Source organism: Brettanomyces bruxellensis, chromosome 9 (genome assembly GCF_011074885.1).
Source record: "Brettanomyces bruxellensis chromosome 9, complete sequence".
In the NCBI taxonomy this organism is placed as follows: Eukaryota; Fungi; Ascomycota; class Pichiomycetes; order Pichiales; family Pichiaceae; genus Brettanomyces; species Brettanomyces bruxellensis.
Window position 1 is genome coordinate 3,610,098 of NC_054690.1, and position 19,762 is coordinate 3,629,859.

At 38.1% G+C, this 19,762-nt stretch overlaps 8 protein-coding genes across 8 annotated transcripts; 5 read left to right on the forward strand and 3 right to left on the reverse strand.

The window, feature by feature from the left end:
- Positions 1–1,559: 1,559 nt before the first annotated feature.
- On the forward strand, positions 1,560–3,851 carry BRETT_003375 (uncharacterized protein; the record flags this gene model as incomplete). Its single annotated transcript, XM_041281885.1, has 1 exon — positions 1,560–3,851. One exon carries the CDS (start codon positions 1,560–1,562, stop codon positions 3,849–3,851), a length of 2,292 nt encoding a protein of 763 aa, XP_041139676.1.
- A 922-nt stretch (positions 3,852–4,773) lies between these two features.
- Positions 4,774–6,426, forward strand: BRETT_003376 (uncharacterized protein; the record flags this gene model as incomplete). Its single annotated transcript, XM_041281886.1, has 1 exon — positions 4,774–6,426. The coding sequence occupies one exon, from the start codon at positions 4,774–4,776 to the stop codon at positions 6,424–6,426; it is 1,653 nt and encodes a 550-aa protein (XP_041139677.1).
- A 201-nt stretch (positions 6,427–6,627) lies between these two features.
- Positions 6,628–7,227, reverse strand: BRETT_003377 (uncharacterized protein; the record flags this gene model as incomplete). Its single annotated transcript, XM_041281887.1, has 1 exon — positions 6,628–7,227. One exon carries the CDS (start codon positions 7,225–7,227, stop codon positions 6,628–6,630), a length of 600 nt encoding a protein of 199 aa, XP_041139678.1.
- Positions 7,228–8,229: 1,002 nt separating this feature from the next.
- Positions 8,230–9,786, forward strand: BRETT_003378 (uncharacterized protein; the record flags this gene model as incomplete). Its single annotated transcript, XM_041281888.1, has 1 exon — positions 8,230–9,786. The coding sequence occupies one exon, from the start codon at positions 8,230–8,232 to the stop codon at positions 9,784–9,786; it is 1,557 nt and encodes a 518-aa protein (XP_041139679.1).
- Positions 9,787–10,004: 218 nt separating this feature from the next.
- BRETT_003379 (uncharacterized protein) lies at positions 10,005–11,741 on the reverse strand (the record flags this gene model as incomplete). The annotated part of the gene is made up of 1 exon (XM_041281889.1): positions 10,005–11,741. One exon carries the CDS (start codon positions 11,739–11,741, stop codon positions 10,005–10,007), a length of 1,737 nt encoding a protein of 578 aa, XP_041139680.1.
- A 690-nt stretch (positions 11,742–12,431) lies between these two features.
- Positions 12,432–15,590, forward strand: BRETT_003380 (uncharacterized protein; the record flags this gene model as incomplete). The annotated part of the gene is made up of 1 exon (XM_041281890.1): positions 12,432–15,590. One exon carries the CDS (start codon positions 12,432–12,434, stop codon positions 15,588–15,590), a length of 3,159 nt encoding a protein of 1,052 aa, XP_041139681.1.
- A 134-nt stretch (positions 15,591–15,724) lies between these two features.
- BRETT_003381 (uncharacterized protein) lies at positions 15,725–17,254 on the reverse strand (the record flags this gene model as incomplete). The annotated part of the gene is made up of 1 exon (XM_041281891.1): positions 15,725–17,254. The coding sequence occupies one exon, from the start codon at positions 17,252–17,254 to the stop codon at positions 15,725–15,727; it is 1,530 nt and encodes a 509-aa protein (XP_041139682.1).
- A 524-nt stretch (positions 17,255–17,778) lies between these two features.
- BRETT_003382 (uncharacterized protein) lies at positions 17,779–19,752 on the forward strand (the record flags this gene model as incomplete). Its single annotated transcript, XM_041281892.1, has 1 exon — positions 17,779–19,752. One exon carries the CDS (start codon positions 17,779–17,781, stop codon positions 19,750–19,752), a length of 1,974 nt encoding a protein of 657 aa, XP_041139683.1.
- Positions 19,753–19,762: the final 10 nt, after the last annotated feature.

Genomic DNA, 19,762 nt, shown 5'->3' on the forward strand with positions numbered 1-19,762 from the left:
TGGGGAAAAACAATTATATGTTGCCTTAAAATAAACGAAAATTCGCTGATCAGGAACAATAAAAAATATAACAAAAATTGCATTAACTTCCTCAGGAAAAAAATTTTTTCGAGAGACATGTCCTGGGAGAAAGAAAGAAACTAACTCAACGTAACTAAGTCTGCAAAAATTGAGAGCATGTGGAACAAACTTAAAGACCACAAAAAAGCCAGAAATCAAAAACGAGGAAAAAATCAATATAGAACATAAATAAAAAAAAACATATTGGCTATTGTGAAATCATGCAATGGAAGCCTTGTACATAGAGGCTCAGACATTGCTAGCATTGTATATGTTTCCATACATGAAACATAATTGTAATTAAAGTATAGAAGGAGGCTAAGCCTCTTGGAAGATGATGACTCCCTCACCCCAACTTACACTCTCAGCCTCGGCGAAATCGTTCTCTGCATAAAAAAATATGAAGTTTAGACAATAGCCATTGCTAAATTTATTTGTTTATTTTCCCTCTCTTTTCTTATTTTACAGAATTCGCTGAACTTTCGAAAAATTTAAGGAAAAACATCTGGTATTGTCTTCCGGGCATATAATTTTGGACATTCTATTGTTGTAATGCCTTTTATTCTTTAATACACTTTGTTCTTTACTGGAGGTTACTTTCTATTATTTTCACATTTACCTTCCACTCCTCATATTTAACTCCGTGGTTTCCCCCGCCTGATTCATATGTTATTTTTATGTTGGGCTGCTATGATCTCTTACCCTTTGATCAGACGTTCCTGCGCTTTTTTTTGGAGAAAAAAGATACTGTGCATCTGTTCTCTGTGATAGAATTAAGCTGTTTGAATTCACCAGTGGGCATTACTACTTTCTTTCCTTTTTCTGAAAAGAACAACAACTTGATCTACAAACAAATTTGAAATTTCGTTCCTGCTGCTACATTTTCACTTCTTTTGAACACTATTTACTGAAACCATCATTGTGAACACAATTGTTCTTTTAATTCCTGATCTGTTCTTATTTTTATTTACCTTGCATTTTATGAGCAAGGAAGAAGCTTTTCGATAAGGATTTGAAGAAAATACGGTATATTATTTTACTTGATTCATCAAACTTGCCTTCAAACCAGAATTGAGTGAGATCAGAAGTGATAGACAAATCAAATTTCTTTTGACGTTAGAACTACTATCATTAGGACAGTCTACGAGCATTACGTGCAAACCAATCAAGCTTTTTTCAAATTGCTTGTTTTGTTTTTTCTTTTCTTTTTTTGACGACTTCTTTTCAAAATTTTTCCCCTTGCAATTTTTTTTGTTCCCTCTCTTAATTTCTTTCTTCACATTACCATTTTTGTCAAAAGTTCTTCCCTCACTTTTTCAGTTACACACCTTTATTGATTTGCATTGATTTCGTTCGGGCTTACACACTTTTTGATTCATTAGCCGAAATTTTTACTATTATTTTTGTTTCATTGCAACCTGGTCTTTCTCTTTACTTGCAGCCCACCTGGGCCAGGATCACCAATTTTCAACCATCTACCGAACAAAATCCAGTTGGCGATGTCTCATGCTGATCAATCAGGATATACACTTCCCACTGGATTCTCAGGCTTCTTAGATTCCGGCGGCCCAGATCATCTTTCAAATAAACAGTGGTTTCATTCACAACAACAACATGATAGATCAAGGAAACCGTTTGAACGATCTTACACAAACCAACCTCAGTTCATTGATAGGCAATCAACTTCGTCGTCATCAAATACTTCTGATCTTTCGCCAGAAACTTATAACAATGCCGTTCTTCAAGACCAGCAATATATGGCCGCAGTACAAGCAGATCAGCAATATCGGAATGCAACTTCCGTGCGTCCACAGGTGATGCAACACCATTTTTTGCGATCTAATCGCCCTCTTTCACATGTCTACAATTCATCCATGACAGCAAATAATTCTTCAGCAGTTTCATCCGCTTCATCTATCCCAACAATTTCCTCAACACAGTCCATCCAATCTGTCACCTCATCGATAAGTGGTCCACAAAATAGTTATCAGATGTCAACTCTTGCAGATGTGAATTCGAATTTATCTGCTGAATCTGTCAGTATGACCCAGACGACCAGTGTTCCAATTACTTGTTCAACATTTCCTACTTCCATATCAAATGTTGCAGATCGTCGGGGTTCTATGCCCATGCTAGGTATAACTCATTCTTGTGGGGAAAATCAGTATGAAGCGGCCACTAGTGAAACCGATATTAGTAATACTATTGCTCCATCGCGGACCGTTTATTTGGGGAATGTTCCACCTTACACAAGAGCAAATAAGTTGTTAGATCATGTTCGTTCGGGTGTAGTGGAATCTCTGCGAATTATACCATCCAAGAATTGTGCATTTGTTTCATTTTTGGATGAAAAGGCAGCAATGCTATTTCACTCAGACGCTATTCTCAAGAGATTAACTATTGATAATCATGAAATTAAAGTTGGCTGGGGAAAGCCAACGGCAGTTCCGCCTGTTGTCGCCTCTTGTGTGGCCAGATATAATGCCACAAGGAATGTTTATCTAGGAAACCTTCCATCAGATACGACAGAGCAAGAGCTAGTCTCTGATTTGTCTGAGTATGGTGAAATCGAGACTGTTAAGATACTATCTGAGAAGAGGATTGCCTTTGTACACTTTACTAGCATTTTGGCTGCTACTCGATGTGTGCAGACACTTCCATTGGTTTCAAAATATTGCGATCGGAAGGTTTTCTATGGAAAGGATAGATGTGCTTTTATTACAAAGACTCAACAACATAATGCAGCTCAATATTTGGGTTTGAATCCGCTTCAGGATAATCTGCCAGATAATGTTGACCGAGATCAAATTGCATCTGCACTGGTAAAGCAGTCCAATGCTGCAGCAATGATTGCAACGGCAGCTGGCGGTTCATCTAATCTGGGAAATAGAACTATATATTTGGGAAACTTAAACCCTGAAACAACCGTTGAAGAAATATGCAATGCTGTGCGGGGAGGAATACTTCAGAATATTCGGCCGATCCCAGAAAGACACGTCTGCTTTGTGACATTTATTGATCCAATTTCAGCTGCACAATTTTTTGCCATGTCCTCGATTCACGGACTGATTATTCACAATAGAAAGGTCAAAGTTGGATGGGGAAAACATTCGGGTCCTCTTCCTGGTTCAATCAGTCTTGCGGTTGCAAATGGCGCTTCGAGAAATATATACATTGGAGGTTTGGACAAAATTCCGGAGATCGCATTTACCCAAGAGAAGCTATATCACGATTTCAAGCCTTTTGGAGATATCGAGCAGATAAACTTCTTTGAGCAAAAACATTGCTGCTTCGTCAATTTTACAAACATTTCAAATGCCGTCAAGGCGATAGATGGCATTCATAATAATCCCGATTACGAGAAATGCAAGATCAACTTTGGCAAAGATCGCTGTGGCAATACGCCTAGACATTTTCAATCGTCTAGATCTCGCTGCAACAGTCATAAATCTTCCTCCTCGTCGACTTCTGCATCCACAACGTACAAATTACAGAAGCTCCCTTTATCATTTGATTACATTAGACAGCGGCATAACAGCGAGCACTATGATAACAATGACCAGCTGAATACAGGAAGTGCTAACAGTCCCCCAGCTATTTTCTCTTTAAAGCAGGAGCAACAGCAGTATGGCTTTATTCCTAACTCTAGTTCTGGTATTAACAGCAGCACACAGAACAACAATTTGAATAAAAATGATACTTCCCAAGGATACACAGCTGAGCGGGCTTCTCAATGCAGTCCCTTAGGTATAATTACCGATCATGCCAATCATTTGAATCACTCCTACTAACTAGGGATCATGGTTCAACATTTAGGAATTTATTGTCTTATCCGGATCATTTATAAACTGTCACATAATTCACTTTTTTTATTGCTTTTACTTTACATGTTCATTCTGCCATATTCAATTGCTTTGCTTTTATTTTACATTAACGTTGCATTTTCCCAAGATGCGTGCTTGAAAATATATATTTTACGAGTTCTCTTATTTTTTTTTTACTGCGGGTTAGGTTGATATTCTTCTTCTGATTGTCGCTTGTCTGAAACTTTGATTTGCTTCTCTATATTTTACTTCTGCCTTTAATATTATTATGCTTTTCTTCTTATCATTATATTTAGTTGAGTTTCTGTTTCTATACTTTTTTTCCCGCTTTTCTTACAAATATAAACAAACTTTGTATTTGACAATTTGTTAATAAACAAATATTACTAAAATTTATACAACTTCGGAGCCACGTACTTTTGAAAAGCAGATTTCAAGATTTTGAACAAAGATATTTCAGTAGAATAGCTTACGCTTCAATGAAATCTCTCAAATTCAATCATAAGGATCGACGAGGTTTCGGGCGCCTGCAATTTCCAGATTTAGGGCCGCAAATTTCAGTTTATGAACAAAAAAAAAAAAAATACTTGACTTTTAAGAGTCAGATTATCAGATTTGAAAAAAATTGTTTGCTTATGCTCCGAAGACAGGTCGAGATAATCGGGTTTGACAAAACTGAAAAATATCACTTTCTATTATTAAATGTTGATCACATGTATATAAATCTACATCAATAACCAACCAAATATTCCATCTAAGAAACTTACTGGCCATGTGCTTGAATTTTATGTCATAGGTGTTTGTTTCGTTTTCTATTGCCAAATCTTCAAGCAATTTTTTGAAGTTCAATTAGTGAACTAGTTAGTACGCACATTGTTATTTTTTCACCATGACATCATTTTTAGGTGCAATGAATAAAGTGTCCAGATGGCTGGATTCTCATGGTGGAGAGAGCAGAGGGATACATCGATATCTTCCAGAAGAACGTGCGAATGTGAATCTAAAACGAGCATTTTTATCGATTTATGGCTTGTGGATCTCAGGATGCGGAGGTCTTACATCTATGTCCTCATATTTCCTCGGCTCGTTGATATATGGCTTGGGATATAAGGATACAATGATATGCGGAACATTTGGAACGATATTTGGTTGTCTAGTTGCGGCATATTGTGCTACTATGGGACCCAGATCAGGTCTTAGACAGATGTGCTCTGCTCGATATTTATTCGGTCCATACATGGTCCGTGTTGTTTCGCTAATTACTATTATTGGCTTTTTGGGATGGTCTGTGACAAACTCAGTTCTTGGAGGCGAGATTCTTTCTCAAATAAATGGTGGTCATTTAAGTTTAAGTCTAGGCGTTACCATCGTCTGCTTAGTTAGTTTAGTTGTGGCTATATTTGGTATCCATTATCTTCTGAGGTTTGAGTCTTTGGTTGGGCTTCTGGTCATTGCCGTGGTGTTTCTAATGTACATTATAGCGGGTCCGGAAATAGTGAAGTATTATGATACTGTTACCCTACCGGGTACTGATTCGGCTGCTAAAATCGGTGTTCGGATTTCATTCTTTAACTTGGCCTACTCGGTTACTGCAACATGGGGTGGCTGTGCCTCAGATTATTACGTTGTGCTCCCAGAGACTGTTTCACAAACAACGATATTTATGTCTACATTTTTTGGTACCGCAATTCCAACAGTATTTGGTGCTGTGATAGGCATGCTCATTGGTAATGCAGCAACGCAGTATAAGCCATGGTCGGATGCCTATAATAATTACTCACTCGGTGGGTTACTTAATACGGTTTTCGAACGTTGGCACGGATTTGGAAAGTTCCTTTTGGTGATATTCTGGCTTTCATTGATTACGAATAATACAATAAACAATTACTCTTCAGCTTTAAGTGTGCAGCTCATAGATAACTTTTTTTTCAAGTACTTTCCCCGTTGGTTCATTGTTGTGATCATCTTCATAATAACATTGGTCTGCTCTTTGGTTGGAAGGAACTCTTTTTCGACTATTTTGTCCAACTTCCTTCCCATGCTCGGATACTGGATCAGCATTTATTTCACCCTTCTTTTTGAGGAAAACGTGATATTTCGTTCCACTAGACTTGCAAAACTTTATCGTTATGAATTATACGGAGAGGATTTTGCTTCTGAGAGCGACATCACAATTCAGCCAACAGAGAGAGAGAAAACAGATAATAATGCGGGTGAAGGCATTTCTATTCTTCAGAATTCATCACAGCGGATAACTGAACAGTTTCCTCCTCCTTTGGCCTCAACGAAAAGTGTTCCGTATTACAATTTCAACGTCTGGAACGATACAAACTATCACACAAAAGGCTTTGCCAGCATTATTGCCTTTTGTTGTGGTGTGGTTGGTGCAGTGATGGGCATGAATCAGGTTTATTATACAGGTCCAATCGCTAAACTTATAGGTGAATATGCTGCAGATATGGGAACATTTTTGGCTATTGGTTTTGCTGGTGTATCGTACCCATTACTACGTTATGCTGAGTTAAAAAGATACGGAAAATAACGTGATGTGGTAATACTTGTATTTCCGTGTATAAAATTAATATAATACTTTGCTATACTGAGTAAGATCCGAAACCGATGATTTGCCGACTACCAATCACTGAAAGAAACTAACACGATAACAGTAATAAAAAAAAAGATAACTGTTGAAGGGTAATTAAGGTATGTGAAATCAACAAGTGAGGAAAATATTATGCATGGATCAATGACGGAACAATGACAAAATGTAATAATTGATAAACCACCTAATGGATGCAAGTATTTGGTAAAATACAGACATATTTTTATTTTGGTCAGCTTTGAGAGATTTATGATTCACCTCCTCATTTACATCAGAGGATTCATTGTCATTTCTTCCATCAACAGCTGACTCCAGACTCGAATCCGGAGTGTCATCGTTGCTTTCTGGTGTATCACGATTCAAAATGTCAGAATCTTTGTCTGCAGGTTTGGTTGGGGTAGTCTGCCTCTCTGCACCCTCCCCATTACATTTCTTCTCATTATTGGTATTGGCTGCCCCAAGAACTATAGATTGTGCAATACCATAATTATTCTCATTTCCGTGGGAATCTTCTTCTGAAGGTGCGCTTTTATCTAGAATCCAATCATTACCGTTAACAACATACTTGTATCTAAACTTAGGCTTTTCCAAAGTAACGCCTACGGTCCAGTGACCGCTTTCAAGCTCATATTTGAGTTTGTCATGCGTGGTACTCCAATTGTTAAAAGTGCCCGCGACGGAAACCGAATTGTATGTTTTGGTTGGATCGCCCAACTTGAAATTATAGAAATATGCGGTCATTATATCTCAGGCCTCTCACAGATGTATTCTTCGAAAAGCAAGATTAAAAAACTTTTGATATCACAAATGAACCTCAATTTAATGTGAGTTGGTGAAATGGGTTAAAATTAATGCCAATAAATTTAAGGATGCGGTGATCTTAATCCTTGCGTCTCTTCTTATGGATGGGCTGCGCTAATAATTGCTAACTATGCAAAAATATGCTATGTGTCTTTCAAGTTGTTCACATGTAGACGAGGCTAAGATTTTTATGTTTCAACTCTCAGTAATTAAAAAAAGGTTATAATTGTAATTATTTATATTTTGATCCGGTGATATTTGTCCTAAGGGGGGAGCGTAAAAAGGCGGTATACTTCCCCAAGTACTAAAGACGCGGCTGCCCTGATTGTTTGAAAATAATAGGAGTTGAAAAGGAATAATATTTTGTATTATGCTTTTATCAAGATAATAGATAAAATAAAAATATGAAGGAGCACCGCATCGAATGAATACAAAAAAAAAAAAAAAAAATTTAAATTTGAAAGGTTTGGCTGCACTCTCAGGACCGGAACATTGTGGCTAAAGAAGTTTTCAACCGTGAAGATTATCATATTTAATACGTACAAATCGAAAAGAAATATGTTACCAAAGAATTAATTGAACTCTTGTATGCTTATGGTTTTCCCCAGATAAAGGTATGATTTTAATTTAGGGATGGGGCAAGTGACGATCATTATCTGTGGGAATCTTTGAAAAATACGAATCCCAAGAGGTAGGAAGGGAAGATAGACGGGTCGATTTTCACATTTTAATTTTGATGTTGATCAATTTCCGGAATGAGAATACTAATGGAAAAAGAATCTGCAAATTTATGCCGGGCAGCTTGATCTATCACTTTTATTCTACCAGCAAAAAATCAATCGACCCCAGGGCAAGAAAAAGACATCCAGATAATTTTGTACAAACCTAGCAGGCAATAGATTTTATTTCATAGTTGAAGATTTCTTTTGCCGATTAAGAAAGATGCCGACACCATCACAATCTGTGGCGAAAAGTTCTTCAGTATTAGACGGGACAAACCTCACAGACCATAAAAATATTGATGAGACTAATAATGATTCGAAAGGAAACAATCAAAGCTTTGTAACTGCGGATTCTGCTGTGCAGAGTGTGGGATCTTCAACATCAATGTTTTCTAATATAAAACTTACACCTATAACGAACATTCAGAATTTAGGGCATCATAACAAAGAGGAATTAACTCGGACATTACGCAAGGCAAGAAAAGGGGAGACTTTTTTACCAGAAGGACTAAAGTTTCCCGATCAATTTGACGCTTCTAAAGTCAGCACAGCTGATTCTAATAAGTCTGGGATTTTTCCACAGGCGTCATCGAGTCCTAAACATGATAGTACCTCAGGTGTAAGTCGCTCTTTCTTTAATTCACAGCCTGGTTTAAGGGCATCCAGAACAAAAAATGGTACTCTAAATCCAATTAAAGGTGCTTACAATCTTTTTGATCGGAAACTAAACTTTGATGGAAGTCCAAGCCGTAAAAGAAAGCGTGTGTTGACCCCAGAATTTGAACAACCGGTTGAAAATGTTACGATGAGCGAACTTGAAGGCAGATTGATTAAAAGTGATAGGGTTGAAGGGCTTAAAGGGTCAAACTTAACAACTGGGCACGTATTTATGCCCAGAATTGAATCCGGAAACACAAGCCTGAATGAGATGTCAATGCATAGTAATTATTTCTCTGCTAACAGCACGAAAGAGAAGTCTGAAAGTCATCATGATGAGGTCGAAAGCCAGGGTATTATAAGGAGTCTACTAGGTGACCCACAATGCATTACTAATTTGACATTAATAATACAAATAGTGATGAATACTGTGGTTGTCGCATGCCTAATTGCAATCGTCATAATCTGCTTCATGTCTGTGAAGAGGGATGTTGACCGGAAGGTTCAAACATATGTTATAGAAATGGTTCACAAAATAAATTCTTGTCGTAGAGAGTACCTCCGGAATAATTGTGCACCAGAAATGCGTGCACCAGCTTTGGAGAGCTCATGCACTGAATGGGAGAACTGTATGAATGAAGATCCGGAGTCAGTTGTCACTTCAGTTGCTTATTTTGAAGTTATGGCAGACTGCATGAACGCATTTTTTCATAATCTAAGCCTCAGGACTCTATGCAGTATGGCTGGCCTTTTATTTTTCATTGTGATAGTTCCAAATATGATATTTAACAAGTTTAGATCAACAACCACAACGAATAATAATACTTACTATAACATCACACGTGAACAATCCACCACAGACTCTCCAATGAAGGTGTATGGGGGTAATGGACGGATATTGGATACGTCTGTTATGAGTACACCATCCCCCCAAAAATTGTTGGACAACACGTTGAACAACAGCACAGTATACTTTACACCAATTCAAGCAGATGAGACAAGTTTTTCAAAAGGCAAAGGTTCAAGTGTGCGATTTAATCCAAAAGTAGACTACAGCTTTTATGATGGTGATTCTAGCCCATGTCCTCCAAGGATACGCCGGCGGAACAACAAGTATTAATTTTTTGGGATTATGTATTTAGCAATAATGGAATCTATGTACTTTTAATGTAAAACATAAATAGTATTGAATCTCAAAAGAAAGCAACCTCGTTACAAAAGGGAACAAACAGACTACAAAATATATATTATTTATACAATACAAAGCAGTGAACCATGCCAAATAGACAAAAACAAACAAACAAAAAGCATAAATGATGCAATAAATGTAACGAACATTCAGCTGCGAACTTTTTTACCGGCCATCAATTGGTTCAACAACTCAGTACTATGAGCTTTTCCCATTAAGCCAGGAGGAGGAGGTGTGTTTGCACCTTGCGCCTGCTTTCTCTGCTGCTGAAGAAACTGCTGTTGCAGAAATTGCTGTTGAAGAATCTGCTGCTGCTGTAAATTAGGTTGTTGTTGTTGTTGCTGTTGTTGCAATGCAATCTGTGGCATGACCGGTGTGTTGGAATTAGAAGGTGTTCCGGCAGCAGCAGCTTGAGCAGCAGCGATCTGAGCAGCCTGTTGAGCCATAGTTTGATTTTGAGCAGGAGAGCCACCATTGTGTGTAACGCCCCTAAATGGATAGTTTTTCATGTAGGGTGCAAAAAGCAACGATTCAACTAATTGTCGAATGTGCTGCCTTTCAGAAGCATCGTCAAGGGATGTCATTCCCCGAGCATCCAAGCTGTCAAGATCGATTTTGTGAAATAGCATTAAATTAGAGGAGTCATTGGTTGCCGCTTTGCGGAATGCAGGCTTGATTGTGTATGAGAACTCATCTTGGTTGTTCAACTGCTTTAATGAGTCCCCAATCATACGATAGCTTAGTAAAGTGTCATTCAGAACCAATGCATGCTGTGCCTCTTTCTCACGCTTATCCTTCTTTTTAGCAAGACGCTGCTGCAGCTGCACTTGTGCCTGCTGCTGTTTTTGAGCTTTTTGCAGGGCATCTCCCAAGGTAGGGAAGGAACCCATGGTAGTAGAAGGTAATCCTTTTGGCTCCGGTTTATTAGGTGCCGATATGCTATTACTGCCTGCCGATGGCTTACCCCAAGATGCAGTTGACGGTAAAGCAGGTTCATGCGGGTGCCTGGCTTGAGCATGAGTTAGGTGAGGTGAATTGTGACCGGATTCGGAGAGAGGCGAGACCAATCCATGAAATGCAACACGCTCTCGCATTTCCTCACCTTCCTCCATTCTGCTATTAACAGATCTGGTGGACAGATCCTGCCTTGAGAAGGTGTCTGCTTCCTCGCCAGGCTCATGCAAAAACATACAGTTTGGATTAGGGCACGGAACACCGCGCAGATACGAAGAGCAGTATTTTGTAGTACCGTAGGCAGCTTTGAGAATTCTGCCATCACTAATGGATCCATCAATGGACATGATACATCTGGCAGCATCATCCTTCCTCGCAAATGTCACATACACGCCGTAGCTTGGATTTTGACCTTGTGAAACTCTGTGGTTCTGCGGACCTTGATTCCGCTTGTTGATCACAATTTTCAATATCCGTCCGTACTGCCCGAAATACTTCTCAGAACGTAAAAGCGATGCAAGTTCCTCCGCAGGACATACTGGATTGAGTCCCACAACATAAACCAAGTTCTTTTGAATTACCCTGACACCGGCAAGATGATGTCTTTTGGCCATCTCTGCATCTTTTCTTTCCTTTTCCTGTTGTCTTTTCTCTCTCTTGCGCCTTTCTGCTTTCATCTGTTGAGCCTTCAGCTCCCCGGGATCGATTGGAGTATACTGAATGTTTTTGTCATCGTATGGTCGTCTGCAAGCGGGACATCTACCATTCAACTCCGGGTTTGTCCGAATGTTATTATAACAGAATTGACAGATTTGATAACCACACGGACAAGGTTTGAATGATCTGTCGGTTATATCCATCTCCTCCACACAAAGTGGACAGAGTACTGCATCATCATCGTCGGAAATGTATGAATCACTGTGATCTGACATGTTAGTTCAATTAAAAGAAATTGTTAATGCTTGGTTATTTTTCCGCTTTACTCTTGATATTTTTATTATTATTTTTACAAAATGGAGATTTGTATTTCTAGCGTTCAAAACGATAGTTCCTGTTAATAATAAAGTTAGAGCTCAATGTAGTTAATCCAATAGAAGTGCTGATAAGCTACTAACAGGTAATTCTGAAACAAATAGCCAGATACAAGCCATCGGGGTATTCAACGTATTTGCTCGCCTTCCCTATCTTGATCGATTTTAAACTTTTTTTCTCCCAAGTTTCTTCGCTACATTTTCAATTTTTTTTCTCTCTCCCCCCCTAGTTTGAAATCTTGGGAGCCTTACACCAGGAGAGAAAAATTCTAAGAATGTATGGCAAGTCGTCAATAGACGCGTCAAGAAACAAACCTTACCTTGGCTCACCCACCAGTATTCTCTTACCCAGAAATTATTTATTGTTTTTAGTTTTTTCTCCTCTTTGCCAGCTTTCTGAACTAACGCGATGCGATGTGCACTACACTGCAATTACGTCAATGCATCAGTGATCTTATTCATGCAGAGGATAAGGGACATTTTTCAAATCGCTAACCTTTTTTCTTCTTTTCTTTTTAATAACTGTCAACATAAAAATTCGATAGAATACATCATTAGCATTAAAATTATTAAGTTCTTATTAGCATTAATATGATTCACAAATTTATTGATCTTTTAGGTAGTCTTATGAGCTCTAATAATGAGCTAAGGGACGCGTCCGAAAAGGAATTCAATCGCCAAGCTAACGCAGATCCAGATCTGTTTCTCACAAATTTAATAAAGATTGGATCGGATCATTCCTGTCCTCCACAGATTCGATTGGCAAGTCTTCTTCACCTTAAGAGATACCTTCCAAATTTCTGGTCTCCTGCATTTGATAGCTATATTGGAACAAAAACAATCGACCAGAATGTCAAACAGCTAATCCGTTCGTCCCTATTTTCCCTTTTAGGAGATGAAGATTCAAAGATCCGAAATGCTGCTGCATATGCAATAGTTCAGGTTGCTGTTGTTGATTATCCAGATGAATGGCCAAACTTGTTAAACGATCTTTATGCTGCCATCACATCCAATGCTTCGAATGTTTCTCTTGTTCTTGGTTCTATTTCTACGCTTGATCAACTTTTTGACGATTTGGTTACAGATGAACAATTTTTCCAAGGCGGTGTTGCCGTTCAAATTATGAAGTCATGCGAATTAATGTTGACCGATGAAAAGTATAACGCCCAAGTTAAAGTTGCCACATTATCTTTGGTGGAATCCATTATTAAAGTGTTACCTGATATTGAATACTACGAGGGATCACAGAGAAAAACTTTTGTCAATGCAGTAGTTCCACGGATTATGGAATTGCTTGCAAAGCTCTCCTCAAAGATTACTGAACTACCTCAGCCATTCACCTCTTCAATAATGCTGTGGACCTTGAAATCTAAAATATACTCTTGTCTCAATCTTCTGATGGACTCATTTTCAAGATTTTTTAAAGATAATGCGTCGTCTTTCATTAATGCCATCCTGATCGATCTCTCAAAAGAGGAGAATCCTTATATCGCCATATTCTGCTCTGATAATAATTCCCAAAATGAGACAATTAAGTCATCATTTTCGGATGTTGATACGTTAAGGGAAACAATAAAAGAGTCGATTACATCGGACCAGGTTATTTCTGCATCTATTAGACATGAGATTCAGTTATTGCAGTCACTCTTAGAGTTGCATCCTTTGAATGATGAACATTCCGTTTCTTCCTTGGTTCAGCTTCTTTACAGGTTCAACTACTTACCTTCAGAGAAACTAGAAGACTTTGGAAATGACTTCAATGTCTTTGTTACGGATGAAACTGAGCTTGCAATCGATATTACTATACGTAGCTCTGTGATTGGGTTTTTCACTGATCTCAATGAGTTAGATGCCTCACTCTGTACGAAAACAATCGTTTCAAGTGTCATTAGTATGACGCTTCAAAACAACCGATCTAACTACAGGGATCTCGAATCTCTCCTTACCATACTTTCTTGCCTTTTTGATAATGAATATGATGACAAGTCTTCATCATTTTCGATCCCTGAATTTTCCGAATTTATATCTTCTTTCATACGGCAAGGATTTGAAAGCTTGAATGATGGGATGGAACTTCTTCTTTCGAGATTTATTTTGATGATGCCAAAGTTTTTGATGAAATATGAGAGCCAGTTAAGTGTTAATCCTGTTGATATGCTTAAGCTAATTGTTTCTTATGTGGACAAACTTCCATCTGGAGAGAACTGCCAAATTTTGAAAAGTTCAATACTAATTAGTTTTCAATATTTTAACCAATTTATTAGTTCCAAACGCTTTGATCAAGAAATTCAATTCAAGCTCATCTCTCTTATTGGTGAACTTGCAGAAGACTCTGATGAAGACACCAATATTATGATGCTAGAGGCTCTTACTATACTTATATGCATCGATAACAAAGCTGCTGCTTCTACTGATGATACATTCATGCTTATTTTAAGCATCGGATATAAAGATTGCTCTAACTTTTCTTTAAATACCCCAACTTTAGAATGCGTGTCAGATCTTATTAGTGGTATACCCTTGGAAACATACCTCGCACTCAGTGAAAAGGTCATGGTAAAACTGATTACTATTTTGGTTACAAGTAAGGGTGATTATTCCTCTGAAGTAGATCTTACGTTACAGATCTTGGCAGAATTCATTAAAGGTCCAAATGCTGATTTTAAGCTACCTCCTCAGTTATTTGAATTTATTTTTATGCCAATCTGTAAGTTCATTATGCAAACATCTGATGACCATTTACTTCAATCTGCATCTTCCGTTTTTAACGAAATTGTCAAAAGATCCACGGAGCAAATTGAGATTTATAATAATACGGAAAACGGAGAAAGTGGAAAGGAGATTTTACTTAAGATTGTGTCAAAATTTTTATCCCCAACAGTTACTGATCAGGCACTTGTAAATTTGGGAAGTTTATTCATCTTGATAATAGACAACTTTTCTAACAGTGATCTTATTAAGCAGTACTTCACAGATATGCTCAGAGGTGTAACAATCAGATTACTTCGGGCCAAAGAAGTTCCCACAATTGAAAACTTAATACTAATTTTCAATAAATTGATGATTATGAATGCTCAGGATACACTCATCTTTCTTAAAGGATTTCGGATCGACGAGAACGGAACATCAGCTTTAGTTCAGATTTTCCCAATATGGTTTCAGTCATTTGAAGTTATGCGTGGCTTTTCAAAAATTTTGGGAAGCGTTCAAGCTTTTTCTGAGCTTCTTTTTCTTAATGATCCTTCCACTGCTTCAATTCAGACCAGAGGTGATGTTTTACCAAATCAAATTCCAGAAAACGTGATTGTTACAAGGTCAATAAGTAAAAACATGAATTTGAAGTATGAGATAATTCCGGTCGATGCTAAAATTATCCGACTTTTTATCAAAGAACTACGCTTTCAGATTCAATCGGTCAAAAGCAATGAGAGAGATGCTATCGATGACGCAAAACTGGTGATCGGAAAGGATAATTCAATAACTGATGATAATGCGGATGATAATGAGTGGGAGGATATTGATGAGCTTGATGTTCCTTCTTACGACCAATTGCAGCATTATATCGATGAGGGTAACAAACCTTCGGAATTGAATGCTCACTCAGAGCGTGTTCACAGCGAAATTAGAGATTATCTTATTAAATTTTTTAAGGAATGTTTCAATGGTAAGGTCCATAGATTTCAGGAAATTTACAACAAATATTTGTATGACTCTGACAAAATATTACTCACAGAGTCGCTTGCGTTTTGAAAAAATGTAAGTTCAACCTATTATAGAACATATACACTCTTAATAATATAGACAACAACATATAACATGGAAACATCTCCGCTCACGCTTCTATCATAGTGAAATATCGAAAGCAGCAAAACGAATTCATGCATTCACGACTTCAAGTCAATATCCAATGGTATCGTCTTTATCACGGACTCGATACCCTCAGTCTTGAAATGGCAAATAGCTAAACTCTTTTCGGTGGATGTAAAACTTTCTTCCGGATTATTCACATCTTCTAGTGCTAACTTGCTGAAAGGATCGTTTGGATCCTCCTCGACCTGATTTTCACGCTCCTTTTCAAGCTCAATCCTCCTCTGCTCGGCTCTTCTTATAAGCACCTCGTTAGATTTCTTGTTTCTTTGATTTATACGACTCATCTTATTGGACACTTCTATCTTTTCTTGCTGTCTTGTTATCTGTTCAATCTGTTTTGTAAGTTCCTTCACCTTCTCCAACTCAACCTTCTCCAATGCAGCCTGAAGCTCCTCTCTTAATCCTGCCAATCTCCTCACACGAGAAGTAGAGTCCATGGAGCCGATCAAATTCTGCTTTTTGGCCACCATCTTATTGATATCTTCGTTTGTCAGCTTTTTTGTTGACATTGCCCGCAAGTCACCGAATTTATCTTCAATCTCACCAACCGATGGAATATCTATATCCGAGTGAGTCAAACGCTTTTTATATATTTCGAACTCTTCTTGGGTAAACGGTGAGTTGGAAACATATGCCAAGCTGATGACTCTCGAAGAATTTCCTTGAGAAACTTCAAGGTATGTATTACACTCCTTTCCAAAAAGTTTATATGGATTACCGTTTCGTTTAACCTCATTCACCTTTGCTATACGATATTGTTGCCTTCCACTTTTAGGGGATGGACCAATGCTGACACGAACATAAGACCCAGGAATTACCGTATCAAACTCGTCCCTGTACATATATTTGTCCAGCAAAGAGCGTGAAGATCTTACTTTTTGGTTAAAGTCTGATAAAGTAGCTTCCTGCTGATATTTATCCTCGTAGTCTCCCCACGAAGATGCACTTTTACCTTTCTTTCTTCCAGCGCTCGGTTCATAATCATCAGAATAATAGTCCTCGTCACCATCATTACCATATCCGGCAAGCTCATCCAAGTCTCTATCGTCCTCATCTTCATCCTCTAGTAAATCCTCGATGTGTTCGTCGTCTTCAAACTTCTGATTCTTTTGCTTGCTTTTGCGCTCTCTCTGTCTTTTCAACTCAGATAGTTTACTTGTTCTCAGTCTTTTATTTTTCGATCCCGTAGCCCTCATTGCAGATGAGTCCACTTGATTTTGACGTGCCCTCAATGCTAAATATCTTCTCTCTCTCTTCTTTTCCTTCTCTTGCATACGATCATAAAGAATCTGCTCTCTAGTCACCTCATCCATAGCCATCAACTTTTCTCTATCGTCGTCATCTTTGAATTTTCCTTCCAAGGGATATGGATCAGCCTCTTCCGTCACATCTTCAATGTCATTCTCCTCATCCTCATCAATATGCCGTTTTGTACTTCTCCTAGAAGTCTTAACTTCTGGCTCATACTCCTCATCATCTTCATTGTTTTCATCAGAGGCCATTCCAGCCAAGGCCATTAATTCATCATCGTCACTGTCCGCCATTTCAACAGCTTTAATAATTGAAATTCAGGTGGTAAAAAGCAGAAAGGTTAGATGCGTAAATAAATAATGACAAGGTAATATCACTGTGCATGAATAACGGGACGATCAGTGAAAGCGAGATATGTATCGCACGCACGATTTTCAAAACATTTGTCGCCGATTCGAGTTGCCTAAAAGTTTTTCGGTGTACGGATTAAAGAATTACATTTAGGTATTCCCAAATCTGTTACTCAATCAGAGAGTGCAGGAAAGAATGCATTCTTGACCGGATTTAAGCGTGAAGTAAATTAATGAATTGAGGAGCTACTAACAAATGCTTAGAATCAATTTATTGAAAGTGAACGAAGCAGGCAAAAGGAGATAGAGAATTAAAGATATTTTATAATAATTTTTATTCTTTTATTTAAGCTGAATATCAGAGATTTGATTAAGAAACCATTTCACAACACTATCATCTTGTTTGTCATATAGTAAGCACATATTCATTTACAAATAAGTTCCATGCCGATAGGAGTCTGTTACACATGGCTTCTCATTCAAATAATTCAGCTAGAACTTCAGCCGGGCCTCAAGGGATGTCTTCTTCGAAGGATTTGCTAAATGCCACGCATAGAAGATTTTCTGATCCCAAACGCTCTCCTAGTGCAAAGAGATCGCCATCTATTTTAGTCACTGATGCAAGAAAAGGTTATGTGAAGGCGCCTTTTGCTGGACATAGGCTTCAACAAATACAGAGAGCACAACATAACAATGTATCTGCACCCTCAAGTCGTATGAATAATGCTTTGAAATTCATGAGGCCCAGACAATCCACTGGAAGATACGCAAATATATCAGTAACAAAGCTCACTTCGAATATTAGTGATGTGCCATCATCGGCCCGTCATGCTGCTCCTAGATATCTTTCATCGGGATCCAGATATAACAAAGGTCAAAACGGTATTCGCCCTATTCCTCAATTTTTAAGAGCATTACCCAGTAGAACCTCAAAATCTTTGCAGCGGTTGGTTTTAATTCCGGATGAAGCTACAATGGCTGAAACGCAACCGGAATCTGGGTCTGCTCCACTTCAGCAGCAGGAAGCAACAACAGAGAACATATTTTTGAGCGGATATAAAAGAACACGTGCTGAGAGTATGTCGAAGGAGCAGAGAGAACTTGAATATCCTCGTGTTACTGCCTACTTAATTGCCGAGGGATTTAACCTGACTCTAATATCAAAGTTCTTAAAGAAGTATCACCATGTACTCCCTAGATTGTACGATGATATGCTTTATGTTCCATATTCTTTACCCTTGTTGCCCGGAGATGATGGATATCGCGTTAAATCCAATGATTCCGCCAGAAATGAGCATGGAAACGAATTAATGGAACAGTTTATTGATAGATCAGAGGAAAAAGAGCATCATTATGAGTTTTACTCAGGTGAGGACGTTGAAAATAATGCGATAGTTAGTTCCAATAATGAAGCCTATGTGGGGCAAGGGTCGAATGTGTCTGAGTTTAATCCTTCAGAACCACAATATTTTGTATCTGCAAGTCCGGCAGAGAGCATAATAGAGGAATATGTCGATGATGATAATGCATATCAATCTAAGACCTACTCAAAGGTGAATCATGATGAAAAAGAGAGTAGCAACAAAAACTATCCTACTATCGTTCCCGCAGAGAAAGGCTTGCATTTATCTAAAAGAAGACGTTCGGAACTTCCAGATTTGAGTAAACATGCCGAAATGTTTATTTTGAACTATGGTGTTGTTGTTTTTTGGAATTTCTCAGAAATTCATGAGAAGAATGTTCTTGCCGATTTAGCGTTTGCCAAACTTGATCAAGTTGAGTTTAGTTCTGACGAAGAAGATGATGATAAGGATGATGAAGAAGATGATGGTGAGGATGGTGATGATGAAAATAGTACGGAAAGCCAGGAAAGCAATTCCAATGACTCTAGTGATCACAGTGATGATGAAGACAGTCAGCCTCAACTTTTAATAAAACCAGTTCCGGAGCAAGATATAGAAATGGAAGATTTTCATTTTGAGTATAATAAGGAGGTTCCGACTCCGAGAATTTTTAATGATATGATTACGTTGAAATCCGGTGATCATCTTATTAAGCTGACAATATCGCATGCTATAGCACAATCAACAAAGCTTTGCATGTTTGAAAGCAAAATGTCACTAATTCTAAATTCTATCTCGAAGCTGCCTAAAATCATGGCTCTTACGGGACGACTCAAAAATTACACAGGTAAGAAATTGCTGATGAAAACAGGGGGATTGTTGCAATTAAGGAGTGAAGTTAATTTGAGTTCCAACGTGTTGGATACACCGGAATATTTTTGGTCCATTGAACCTGGCTTACATCCTCTGTACGTAGCTATCAGAGAATACTTAGAAATTGATCAAAGGTTGAGGTCATCAATGATCGATGCAAAGTTTTCTTGGATTTCTTCGATATTGTGTCGGATACCCTGGAAGAAAATCACATGGTCAGAGTAAGTAAGATTTT